The sequence below is a fragment of the Ranitomeya variabilis genome, chromosome 4 (assembly GCF_051348905.1).
Source record: "Ranitomeya variabilis isolate aRanVar5 chromosome 4, aRanVar5.hap1, whole genome shotgun sequence".
Taxonomy (NCBI): Eukaryota; Metazoa; Chordata; class Amphibia; order Anura; family Dendrobatidae; genus Ranitomeya; species Ranitomeya variabilis.
In genome coordinates, this window is record NC_135235.1 from 771,942,820 (window position 1) to 771,954,987 (window position 12,168).

Genomic DNA, 12,168 nt, shown 5'->3' on the forward strand with positions numbered 1-12,168 from the left:
GTGTTCTTATGCTGATTGGTTGAAGTATAATTTCTATGACTATCAAAACTCATATACAATAAAACGGGGGCCAGAGATCTGCTCGATCCCCCATACAGAGGCACACGTCTCCGTCTGGTCATTTTCAGTTGCCGGCAACGCCCTGTAGATTAATTTGGAAATCACTGAGTTAACCATGAAGGATCAATTTAGATCCTCCCTCAACAATTTGTAAGATCCATTTGTTTTCTATTATCCTTTGTGAATAATTCCAAAGTTATCACCACATAAAGTGACCACGTCAGATTGTAAAAATGGGGCCTGATTAAGAACACAAAACTGGCTGCAGGAAGAGGATAAATCAGAGTATTGTGGACACTACTGTAATCAAAAACTGACTATAGACAATAACATCTACTGAAATGCTCAAACTGAACAGTCTCCATCAGTAATAAATGAGGAGCTAGTGGTGAAACCTCTCTGGGGGAATTAGAGCACGGGGCTCGGTGACTTCACAATCTTAACTATCGGAAGCTCCAATATTTTCTGTCAGATGAGTTTCCAGAAGAAATATTACACATTTATAGAGAACTGTGTATAATAGTGCAGAGCGGAGATGTCTTATAGGGAACCTGTCAGCAGGATTGTGCTCAGTTACTACAGACACTGTCAGGTCGGTGCCGTTATACTGATTACACCGATACCTGGTGATGAAATCCGTCTTGTGGTTGTTGTTTAATCTGTATTTGTAGTTTTCAGTTAATGAGATTCTCGTGCTTTGGGGCGGGGCTGTGGGTGGGGCTTTATGTGGTGCTCTGGGGCGGGGCTGTGGGCGGAGCTTTATGTGGTGCTCTGATTACATATTCATCTGTATTGGCTTATGAGAGGTCGCTGATCTCTCACTGACCTGCCCATTTTTACCTAATGCATATGTTTTTCTTTTCTAAGCCTCCCAATTAGCCACAATATTATAGGCATTATCAACAATAATGTCAACACTATTATATGCATTATGTAAAATTGGGGGGGGGCAGGTCAGTGAGGGATCAGCGACCTCTCATAAGCCAATACAGATGAATATGTAATCAGTGCAGCACATAAAGCTCCGCCCACAGCCCCGCCTCAGAGCAACACATAAAGCCCCGCCCCAGAGCAACACAAAGCCCCGCCCACATCCCTGCCCCAGAGCACGAGAATCTCATTAACTGAAAACTACAAATACAGATTACACAACGGTAAACCAGAGTTGCATTCATTTATGGTGGACCATTGGAGCTACTATGATTCCTGACCAGAAGATTAGAGGAAATAATATTGCTCCCCATCCAGGAGAGATTGTGCAGTAATCTGAATTTCTTAGGATAAAACAATGTAATTTATGAGGTGGAGTGAATCCATGAAACCAGGGCTGGAGCCAACACATCTCCTGCAGGCGGGAATAAATGTATATTACAGCCATCAGCCACGCACAGCTCAGAGATATATCATGGCACCGGTGTGATGGGTTTATGTAGATTATCACAATCCTCCTGGAAGTTAGTCGGTTTTAATACAAATTGAAAAGTCCGGATAAAGGGAAACTCTGTTATTGTACAGAAAGTCACACTTGGCCTCACTGCACATTTAATGTTGTCCATCATAAAAGTGAAGTTTGGCCAGAAAGACTGGACCTAGTCTTGTAGGGACCATATGATCACATTCAGCAGCACAGAAGGGAGAGAAGGGAGATTCATCCGATAAGATCTCAGGGTTCTAGGAAGCCAACAGCATCATTACTGTTGTGAATTCTGTTTGTGGGCTCCCCCGGTGGTGTTTGATGGTAGTGCCACTTGTGTGCTTTCTGCTATCTCTGCTCACCTGTTGCCACCCATTAGGGGAGTTTCCTATTTAAGGCTGCTTGGCTTTTAGTCCTATGCCGGCCAACAATGTATCAGTAGCATTCTGTTGCATTCTCCTGCCTCAAGTTCCTGTTCAGGTAAGTTGTATTTGTTTTGAGTTTATGCTAACTTCTTGTCCAGCTTGCAGTAATGTGACTATCTGCAGCTGGAAGCTCTTGTGGACTGAAATTGCCACTCCAGTGGCATGAGTTGTCACTGGAGTTTTAAAGTAATTTCAGGATGGTGTTTTGTGTAGAGTTTTAAGTTGACCATGAAGTATTACTTTCCTGTCCTTCTGCTATCTAGAAAGCGGACCTCACTGTGCTAAACCTGCTGTTCATCCTACGTATGTCATTTCCTCTTAACTCACCGTCAATATCTGTGGGGGGCCTGCTATCTCCTTTTGGGGACTTCTCTGGAGGTAAGACAGGCCTGTATATTCCTCTGATAGGGGTAGTTAGATCTCCGGCTGGCGCGTGGTGTCTAGGGCATCGTAGGAACACTCCCTGGCTGCTTCCAGTGTTGTGTCAGGTTCAGGTCACGGTCAACTTTAGTTTCCATCACCCGAGAGCTAGTCCGTTCTGTTATTTTTATTTCCTTGCCATTGGGAAATCATGACAGTTTGGCCGGCCATGTGTTAAACCATGCACTAAAGCAGGAAAGGATTAGAAAAGTTTTTTTTTCTCCATTGTGTTTGAAACTGCTTCTTAGTTTGTTCATTTGTACTTCTTGCTTAAACTGCAGTCTTCAGCCTTTTTTTTTTTCCTCTCCTCTTAATCTCTGAATGGCTTTGGTTACACCTGTTTGAATCATGGATCCACAAAGTCTGGTTGCAGGTTTGAATAATCTTGCTACAAAAGTTCAGAACTTACAAGATTTTGTTATACGTGCTCCAATGTCTGAACCTAAGATCCCTATGCCTGAATATTTTACCGGAGACAGATCCCGTTTTTTGAATTTCAGAGAGAATTGCAAATTGTTTTTGTCTCTGAGATCTCACTCCGCTGGTGATCCTGCACAACAGGTTAAAATTGTTATTTCTCTACTGCGGGGTGACCCACAAAATTGGGCATTTGCATTATCGCCAGGGGATCCTGCGTTACTAAATGTGGATGCGTTTTTTCTGGCTTTGGGGTTGCTTTATGAAGAACCTAATTTAGAGATTTTGGCTGAGAAGGCTTTAACAGCTCTTTCCCAAGGGCAAGATGAAGCTGAGATATACTGCCAAAAATTTCGTAAATGGTCGGTGCTTACTAAATGGAATGAGTGCGCTCTAGCAGCAAATTTCAGAGAGGGTCTCTCTGATGCCGTGAAGGATGTCATGGTGGGGTTCCCTGTGCCTACAGGTCTGAATGATGCCATGAAATTGGCTATCCAGATTGATCAGCGTTTACGGGAGCGCAAACCTGTGCACCATTTGGCGGTATCTTCTGAGCAAAAACCTGTGCACCATTTGGCGGTATCTTCTGAGCAAGAACCTGTGCACCATTTGGCGGTGACCTATGAAAAGGCACCAGAGCATATGCAATGTGATAGTGTTCTGTCTAGAGGCGAACGACAGAATTACAGGCGTAAAAATGGGTTGTGCTTCTACTGTGGGGATCCAGCTCATGTTATATCAGCATGCTCTAAACGCATAAAAAAGGTTGATAAAAAGGTTGATAAATCTTTTTCTATGGGTACCTTGCAGTCTAAATTTCTTTTGTCCGTGACATTGATTTGTACTTTGTCATCTGTTACCGTGGATGCTTATGTGGATTCTGGCGCCGCTCTGAGTCTCATGGATTGGTCCTTTGCCAAGCGTTGTGGGTTTGATTTAGAGCCTCTGGAAGTTCCTATACCCTTGAAGGGTATTGATTCTACACCTTTGGCTAGCAATAAACCACAATACTGGACACAAGTGACTATGCATCTTACCCCAGACCATCAGGAGATTATTCGTTTCCTTGTGTTATACAACTTACATGATGTGTTAGTGCTTGGATTACCTTGGTTACAAATTCATAATCCAGTCTTGGACTGGAGATCAATGTCTGTGCTGAGTTGGGGATGTCGGGGGATTCATGGGGATGCTCCTTTGGTTCCCATTTTTTCATCTACTCCCTCTGAGATCCCAGCATTTCTGTCAGATTTTCATGATGTCTTTCAGGAGCCTAAAATTGATTCTCTTCCTCCTCACAGAGAGTGTGACTGCGCTATTGAATTGATCCCCGGTAGTAAGTTTCCTAAAGGTCGTTTGTTTAATTTGTCTGTACCTGAACATACTGCTATGCGGGAGTATATCAGAGAATCTTTGGAAAAGGGTCAGATTCGCCCCTCTTTGTCTCCACTAGGGGCAGGTTTTTTCTTTGTGGGTAAAAAGGATGGTTCATTGAGACCTTGTATCGACTATCGACTTCTGAATAAGATTACAGTTAAATACCAGTACCCTTTGCCTTTACTGACTGATTTGTTTGCTCGTATAAAGGAGGCTAAGTGGTTCACTAAGATCGATCTTCGTGGTGCGTATAATTTGGTGCGGATTAAGCAGGGGGATGAGTGGAAGACCGCATTTAATACGCCTGAAGGCCATTTTGAGTATTTGGTAATGCCTTTCGGTCTCGCGAATGCCCCTTCTGTTTTTCAGTCCTTTATGCACGATATTTTCCGTGAATATCTGGATAAATTTATGATTGTGTATCTGGATGATATTCTGATTTTTTCGGAGGACTGGGAATCTCATGTTCAACAGGTCAGGAGAGTTTTTCAGGTTTTGCGGGCTAATTCTCTTTTTGTGAAGGGCTCAAAGTGTATTTTTGGGGTTCAGAGAATTTCCTTTCTGGGATATATTTTTTCCCCTTCATCTATGGAAATGGACCCTGCTAAGGTTCAGGCTATTTGTGACTGGATACAACCTACTTCTCTAAAGAGTCTTCAGAAATTCTTGGGATTTGCTAATTTCTATCGCCGATTCATAGCGGGTTTTTCTGCCATTGCTAAACCTTTGACTGATTTGACCAAAAAGGGTGCTGATGTTGCTAATTGGTCCTCTGCGGCTGTGGAGGCCTTTCGGGAGCTTAAGCGCCGCTTTTCTTCTGCTCCTGTGTTGTGCCAGCCTGATGTGTCGCTCCCTTTCCAGGTTGAAGTGGATGCTTCCGAGATCGGAGCAGGGGCAGTTTTGTCGCAGAAAGGTCCTGACTGCTCAGTAAGAAGACCATGTGCGTTTTTTTCTCGGAAGTTTTCACCCGCTGAGCGAAATTATGATGTTGGAAATCGGGAGCTTTTGGCCATGAAGTGGGCATTTGAGGAGTGGCGTCACTGGCTTGAGGGTGCTAGACACCAGGTGGTGGTCTTGACTGATCACAAGAATCTGATTTATCTTGAGTCAGCCAGGCGTCTGAATCCTAGACAGGCGCGCTGGTCGTTATTTTTCTCTCGATTTAACTTTGTGGTTTCATATCTGCCTGGTTCTAAAAATGTGAGGGCGGATGCCCTCTCTAGGAGTTTTGAGCCTGACTCGCCTGGTGATTCCGAACCTACTGGTATCCTGAAGGATGGGGTGATATTGTCAGCTGTCTCCCCAGACCTGCGACGCTCATTGCAGGAGTTTCAGGTGGATAGGCCTGATCGCTGTCCGCCTGGTAGACTGTTTGTCCCTGATGACTGGACCAGTAGAGTTATTTCGGAGGTTCATTCTTCCGCGTTGGCAGGTCATCCTGGAATTTTTGGCACCAGGGATTTGGTGTCTAGGTCCTTTTGGTGGCCTTCCTTGTCTCGAGATGTGCGTATGTTTGTGCAGTCTTGTGATGTTTGTGCTCGGGCCAAGCCTTGCTGTTCTCGAGCTAGTGGGTTGTTGTTGCCCTTGCCTATTCCTAAGAGGCCTTGGACGCACATCTCTATGGACTTTATTTCTGACCTTCCTGTTTCTCGTAGGATGTCTGTCATCTGGGTGGTGTGTGACCGTTTTTCCAAGATGGTTCATTTGGTACCCTTGCCCAAGTTGCCCTCCTCCTCTGAGCTGGTTCCTCTATTTTTTCAGAATGTGGTGCGTTTGCATGGTATTCCTGAGAATATAGTGTCTGATAGGGGTACTCAGTTTGTGTCTAGATTTTGGCGGGCGTTCTGTGCCAGGATGGGCATTGATTTGTCTTTTTCGTCTGCATTCCACCCTCAGACTAATGGCCAGACTGAGCGTACTAATCAGACTTTGGAGACTTACTTGAGGTGTTTTGTATCCGCTGATCAGGATGATTGGATTGATTTTTTTGCCGTTGGCAGAGTTTGCCCTTAACAATCGGGCCAGTTCTGCCACTTTGGTTTCTCCATTTTTTTGTAATTCGGGGTTTCACCCTCGTTTTTCGTCCGGTCAATTGGAGTCTTCGGATTGTCCTGGAGTGGATTCCGTGGTGAATAGGATGCATCAGATTTGGGGACAGGTTGTGGACAATTTGAAGTTGTCCCAGGAGAGGACTCAACAGTTCACTAATCGTCATCGGCGTGCTGGTTCTCGTCTTTGTGTTGGGGACCTGGTGTGGCTGTCTTCTCGATTTGTTCCTATGAAGGTCTCGTCTCCTAAGTTTAAGCCTCGGTTTATCGGCCCTTATAAGATTCTGGAGGTGCTTAATCCTGTGTCCTTTCGTTTGGACCTCCCAGCATCTTTTACTATTCATAATGTTTTTCATCGGTCATTATTGCGGAGGTATGAGGTGCCGGTTGTTCCTTCTGCTGATCCTCCTGCTCCTGTGCTGGTCGAGGGTGAATTGGAGTATGTGGTGGAAAAGATCTTGGACTCCCGTGTTTCCAGACGGAAACTTCAGTATCTGGTTAAGTGGAAGGGCTATGGTCAGGAGGATAATTCCTGGGTGACAGCATCCGATGTTCATGCTCCTGATTTGGTTCGTGCATTTCATGGTGCTCATCCAGATCGCCCTGGTGGTTCTGGTGAGGGTTCGGTGCCCCCTCCTTAAGGGGGGGGGGTACTGTTGTGAATTCTGTTTGTGGGCTCCCCCGGTGGTTTTTGATGGTAGTGCCACTTGTGTGCTTTCTGCTATCTCTGCTCACCTGTTGCCACCCATTAGGGGAGTTTCCTATTTAAGGCTGCTTGGCTTTTAGTCCTATGCTGGCCAACAATGTATCAGTAGCATTCTGTTGCATTCTCCTGCCTCAAGTTCCTGTTCAGCTAAGTTGTATTTGTTTTGAGTTTATGCTAACTTCTTGTCCAGCTTGCAGTAATGTGACTATCTGCAGCTGGAAGCTCTTGTGGACTGAAATTGCCACTCCAGTGGCATGAGTTGTCACTGGAGTTTTAAAGTAATTTCAGGATGGTGTTTTGTGTAGAGTTTTAAGTTGACCGTGAAGTATTACTTTCCTGTCCTTCTGCTATCTAGAAAGCGGACCTCACTGTGCTAAACCTGCTGTTCATCCTACGTATGTCATTTCCTCTTAACTCACCGTCAATATCTGTGGGGGGCCTGCTATCTCCTTTTGGGGTTCATCTCTGGAGGTAAGACAGGCCTGTATATTCCTCTGATAGGGGTAGTTAGATCTCCGGCTGGCGCGTGGTGTCTAGGGCATTGTAGGAACACTCCCCGGCTACTTCCAGTGTTGTGTCAGGTTCAGGTCACGGTCAACTTTAGTTTCCATCACCCGAGAGCTAGTCCGTTCTGTTATTTTTATTTCCTTGCCATTGGGAAATCATGACACATTACCCTCCACTTTCTCTTACAGGACCATCATCATATTTTTCTTCACGTGATTTTCTATCTTGTCAGCACATTCTACGTACGCTGTCATTTGGCTTTATAGTTCACAGATCTGGGCAGGTAACAGCGTCTCCTAAACCCAGGGGGTAGGTGGATCTACCAGGTCGTAAGTTCTATAGAAAAGGGCTTTCAATGTCCAAAGTCATTTGAACAGTTTTGGGTGGAGAATGTTGTGGTCTAGAGGTAAAATGGTGATCATGGTAATACGGCCGGACTACACCACCGATAAAGCAGCCACAGCCGGTGATGAGAAGAATCTGTGACTTCTCTGCATTTAGTGGTTACTACTCACCTGGGTAGTCATATGTGGGAATCTCCTCTTTACACTGCTCATCCCCCCTCACATATGTCTCTGTAGTATTAATATGGGTCAGATCTTCACCCTGAAACAAATATTATAAAAGTCACCGACAGATAGAGAAGTCCCATCTATGATCAGCTCTAATCCTGCCATCTCCACCGTTCTCATTACACAAGTATAAAACATATAATACTGGTGGATAAAACAAGACTGAGCACAAGACCTTCACCGGCGTCTGCACATCATAGGGGAGATCTCCTGACACCTTCTCTCCATCTACCTGATGGTCCTGAGGAGCATTGGGATCTTCTTGGTTACAGTCCTGTGGAAGAAGAGGACGGGGACATCTCTCTGGTGTTGTCCTCTTACTGGATAGATCTGGAGGAAACACATACAGGGAGTGAATTCATTCTTTACATACAGATAATTATAGGCCGTGTGTATTTAGTCCTGTCTATTACCTGGAGATGTGAGGCGCTGGGGAACCTCCATTATGACGTTCTTGTACAGATCTCTGTGTCCTTCTAAATACTCCCACTCCTCCATGGAGAAATAGACAGCGACATCCTGACACCTTATAGGAACCTGACACATACAATGATACCGTCATCCCCCGATCCCTTCATAGTGTTACTGTATAATGTCCCAGCATTCCCAGCAGTGTCACCTCTCCAGTCAGCAGCTCAATCATCTTGTAGGTGAGTTCTAGGATCTTCTGGTCATTGATGTCCTCATGGATCAGGGGGTGAGGTGGAGGCCCCGTGATTGGGCTCAGGGGTCTTCCCCATCCCTCAGACACAGGGTCCTGACAGCGATCACTAGAGGTCTTGTTCACCACTGTGTAATCCTGGTAATGGAGAGACACATTAATAAATCTCACTACAGACATTTCCAGAGTCCTCACCTCTCCAGTTCTGTCCATCTGTTATTCCCATAGATAAGAATGATGTAATGTGACGTCATCAGAATCTCTCACCTCTCCAGTAAGCCGGAAGAGGATCTCTAGGGTGAGGTGTAATAACCTCTCCGCCATCTTGTCTCTGTCCATATCCATCTGTGATGGGTAAATCAGGAAAATTCTCTTTTGTAGAAGATCTTCACTGAGAGGATCCGATATTGTAGAGACCTGAATGAGAAGATGAGCCGATGTAACATCATAAGAATCCTGTAATAATACAATTACTGGAGATAATAAGGGAAACATATGAGGAGATTTATTATTTTACAGGATTTAGTTTCCTTCTTTACATCTACTAATAAATCCTATATATTTAGGCCACAGACAACAAGCAGTTTCTTCCTCGGAGTCGGCAGCTGAATACGTTCCTCATAGACTCATCTTCCATAACGCTAATTCTCGTCTCATTTACCGACCCTGGAATCGGCATTAGCAATACTGCAGGAGATATTCATTACACGCGACATGAGAAATAACTACTTCATGATGAGGACGACATCTTCATCTTCTACTACGGCTCTAGAGACATATGTGGCCAGAGTCGGTCACTGACTCCATCACCACCGGCCGTCTATATGAAGGTTTCCCGTCTTCGGCTACTTTCACACATCCGTTCCACGCCGTCAGGTATTATCCGGCGGCAGGATAGATTCCTGGATCGGGCGAAAGTAGTGGAAAAACTGATGCCACGGATCAATTTTTCTGCTGAATCCAGATACTCACCTTCCGGCAGCCCCCGCAGCCTTCCCGATCGTCATGATGCTCCTGACAGCTCCTGTTCCCAGTGATGCTTTGTGACAATGACCTGTGATGGCCTAGCGGATTCGCGTGATGCTACGTCATCTGGGGTTATTGTCGCAAAGCATCACTGGGAACGGAAGCTGCCGGGAGCATCGCAAGGAGCACGAAGGTTGCCGGAAGGTGAGAATATCACAATTTTTTATTTTTTTAAATTATTTTTAACATTATATCTTTTTACTATTGATGCTGCTTAGGCAGCATCAATAGTAAAAAGAGAGTGAGAGAGAGAGAGAGAACAGGGCGGAAGCCGGACTCCGGATACGGTCATGTGACGTATCCAGTGCCCATTGTAAGAAAAGCCGGACGGCGCCCATTCCGGCGCCGTCAGGTTTTTCACTGGAACAAAAAACGTTCCTCTGTACGTTGTGTCCGGCCGCTGGACCGGCAATTTTTGTCGGATCCGTTGAAAAACGGATGAAACGGAAGGCCATGTGGCGCTAATACAAGTCTATGGGGAAAAAAACGTGAATTTTTCAGAATATTTTCCCATGCTAGAGTTTCTCAAGAAGCTTGAGAAAGGATACTATATCCGAAACGTTGCCATGCCGTTCGGGCAATAAAGTTCACTTTTTTTGGTTTTTTTTGAGTTTTTTGAGCTGTTTTCCTTTTTTTTATTCCTATTTTGAAAGCCATTTGAATATTGGCTGGAGAAGCTTTGCATGACTTTAAGGTAGTATCTGATGCTGTTCCAATTTTTTTTTCTCTCTCTCTCTATCTATATATGACTGTATACCGTATATACTCGAGTATAAGCCGAGATTTTCAGCCCATTTTTGGGGGCTGAAAGTCCCCCTCTCAGCTTATACTCGAGTCATATCCAGGGGTCGGCAGGGGAGGGGGAACGGCGGCTGTCTAATTATACTCACCTGCTCCTGGCGTGGTCCCTGCAGATCCCTGGCTCCCCAGCTTCTTCCTGTACTGAGCGGTCACATGGTACCGCTCATTACAGTAATGAATATGCAGCTCCACCTCCCATAGGGGTGGAGCCGCATATTCATTACTGTAATGAGCGGTAACGGTGACCGCTGATAGAGGAAGGGGCTGCGGCACCGAAGACCGGCAGGCAGGAAGAAGCTGCGGCGCCGGGAAGCAGGTGAGTATAACGGGGAGGGGAGCGCTGTGCGATATTCACCTGCTCCTCGTTCCAGCCGCCGCTCCGTCTTCAGCGTCTTCTGCAGTGACACTCAGGTTAGAGGGCGCAGTGACGTGGTTAGTGCGTGCCCCCTGCCTGAACGTCAGTGCAGAAGACGCTGAAGATGGAGCGGCGCCGGAACGAGGTCAGGTGAATATTGCCGGGGGCCTGAGCGACGGAGAGGAGGGGTATGTGATTTTTTTTTTATAGCAGCAACAGCAAATGGGGCAAGTGTCTGTATGGGGCATCTTATGGGGCCATAACGTTTGTGCAGCACTATATGGGGCAAGTGTCTGTATGGGGCCATAATCAACATTTGTGCAGCACTATATGGGGCAAATATCTTTATGGAGCATCTTATGGGGCCATAATTAACGTTTGTGCAGCATTATATGGGGCAATTATCTTTATGGAGCATCTTATGGGGCCATAATTAACGTTTGTGCAGCATTATATGGGGCAAATGTCTGTATGGAGTATCTTATGGGGCCATAACGTTTGTGCAGCACTATATGGGGCAAATATCTTTATGGAGCATCTTATGGGGCCATAATTAACATTTGTGGAGCATTATATGGGGCAAATGTCTGTATGGAGCATCTTATGGGGCCATAATCAACGTTTGTGCAGCACTATATGGGGCAAATATCTTTATGGAGCATCTTATGGGGCCATAATTAACGTTTGTGCAGCATTATATGGGGCAAATATGTATATGGAGAATCTTATGGGGCCATAACGTTTGTGCAGCACTATATGGCGCAAATATCTTTATGGAGCATCTTATGGGGCCATAATTAACGTTTGTGCAGCACTATATGGGGCAAATATCTTTATGGAGCATCTTATGGGGCCATAATTAACATTTGTGGAGCATTATATGGGGCAAATGTCTGTATGGAGCATCTTATGGGGCCATAATCAACGTTTGTGCAGCACTATATGGGGCAAATATCTTTATGGAGCATCTTATGGGGCCATAATTAACGTTTGTGCAGCATTATATGGGGCAAATATGTATATGGAGAATCTTATGGGGCCATAACGTTTGTGCAGCACTATATGGCGCAAATATCTTTATGGAGCATCTTATGGGGCCATAATTAACGTTTGTGCAGCATTATATGGGGCAAATATGTATATGGAGAATCTTATGGGGCCATAACGTTTGTGCAGCACTATATGGCGCAAATATCTTTATGGAGCATCTTATGGGGCCATAATCAAGGTTTGTGCAGCACTATATGGGGCAAATGTGTCTATGGAGCATCTTATGGGGCCCATCATGAACTGTATGGAGCATTATATGGGGCTCCTGATTCAATATGGATATTCAAAAACACTTAACCTTCTGATGTCTCAATTAATTTTACTTTTAT

General features: G+C 45.1%; 2 protein-coding genes across 2 annotated transcripts in view; both read right to left on the minus strand.

Moving 5' to 3' along the window:
• LOC143766955 (oocyte zinc finger protein XlCOF8.4-like) overlaps positions 1-12,168 on the minus strand; it is a 1,046,781-nt gene that overhangs the window by 19,735 nt on the left and 1,014,878 nt on the right. The window lies entirely within an intron of this gene.
• The window catches only part of LOC143767133 (uncharacterized), an 86,026-nt gene that overhangs the window by 18,769 nt on the left and 55,089 nt on the right, over positions 1-12,168 (minus strand). Inside the window, exons 3-7 of the mRNA XM_077255157.1 lie at positions 8,875-9,024; positions 8,566-8,745; positions 8,360-8,483; positions 8,179-8,276; positions 7,890-7,980 (exon numbers count right to left, since the gene is read on the minus strand). Coding sequence (XP_077111272.1) covers positions 7,890-7,980; positions 8,179-8,276; positions 8,360-8,483; positions 8,566-8,745; positions 8,875-9,024 — 643 coding nt within the window. The remainder of the gene's footprint in view (positions 1-7,889; positions 7,981-8,178; positions 8,277-8,359; positions 8,484-8,565; positions 8,746-8,874; positions 9,025-12,168) is intronic.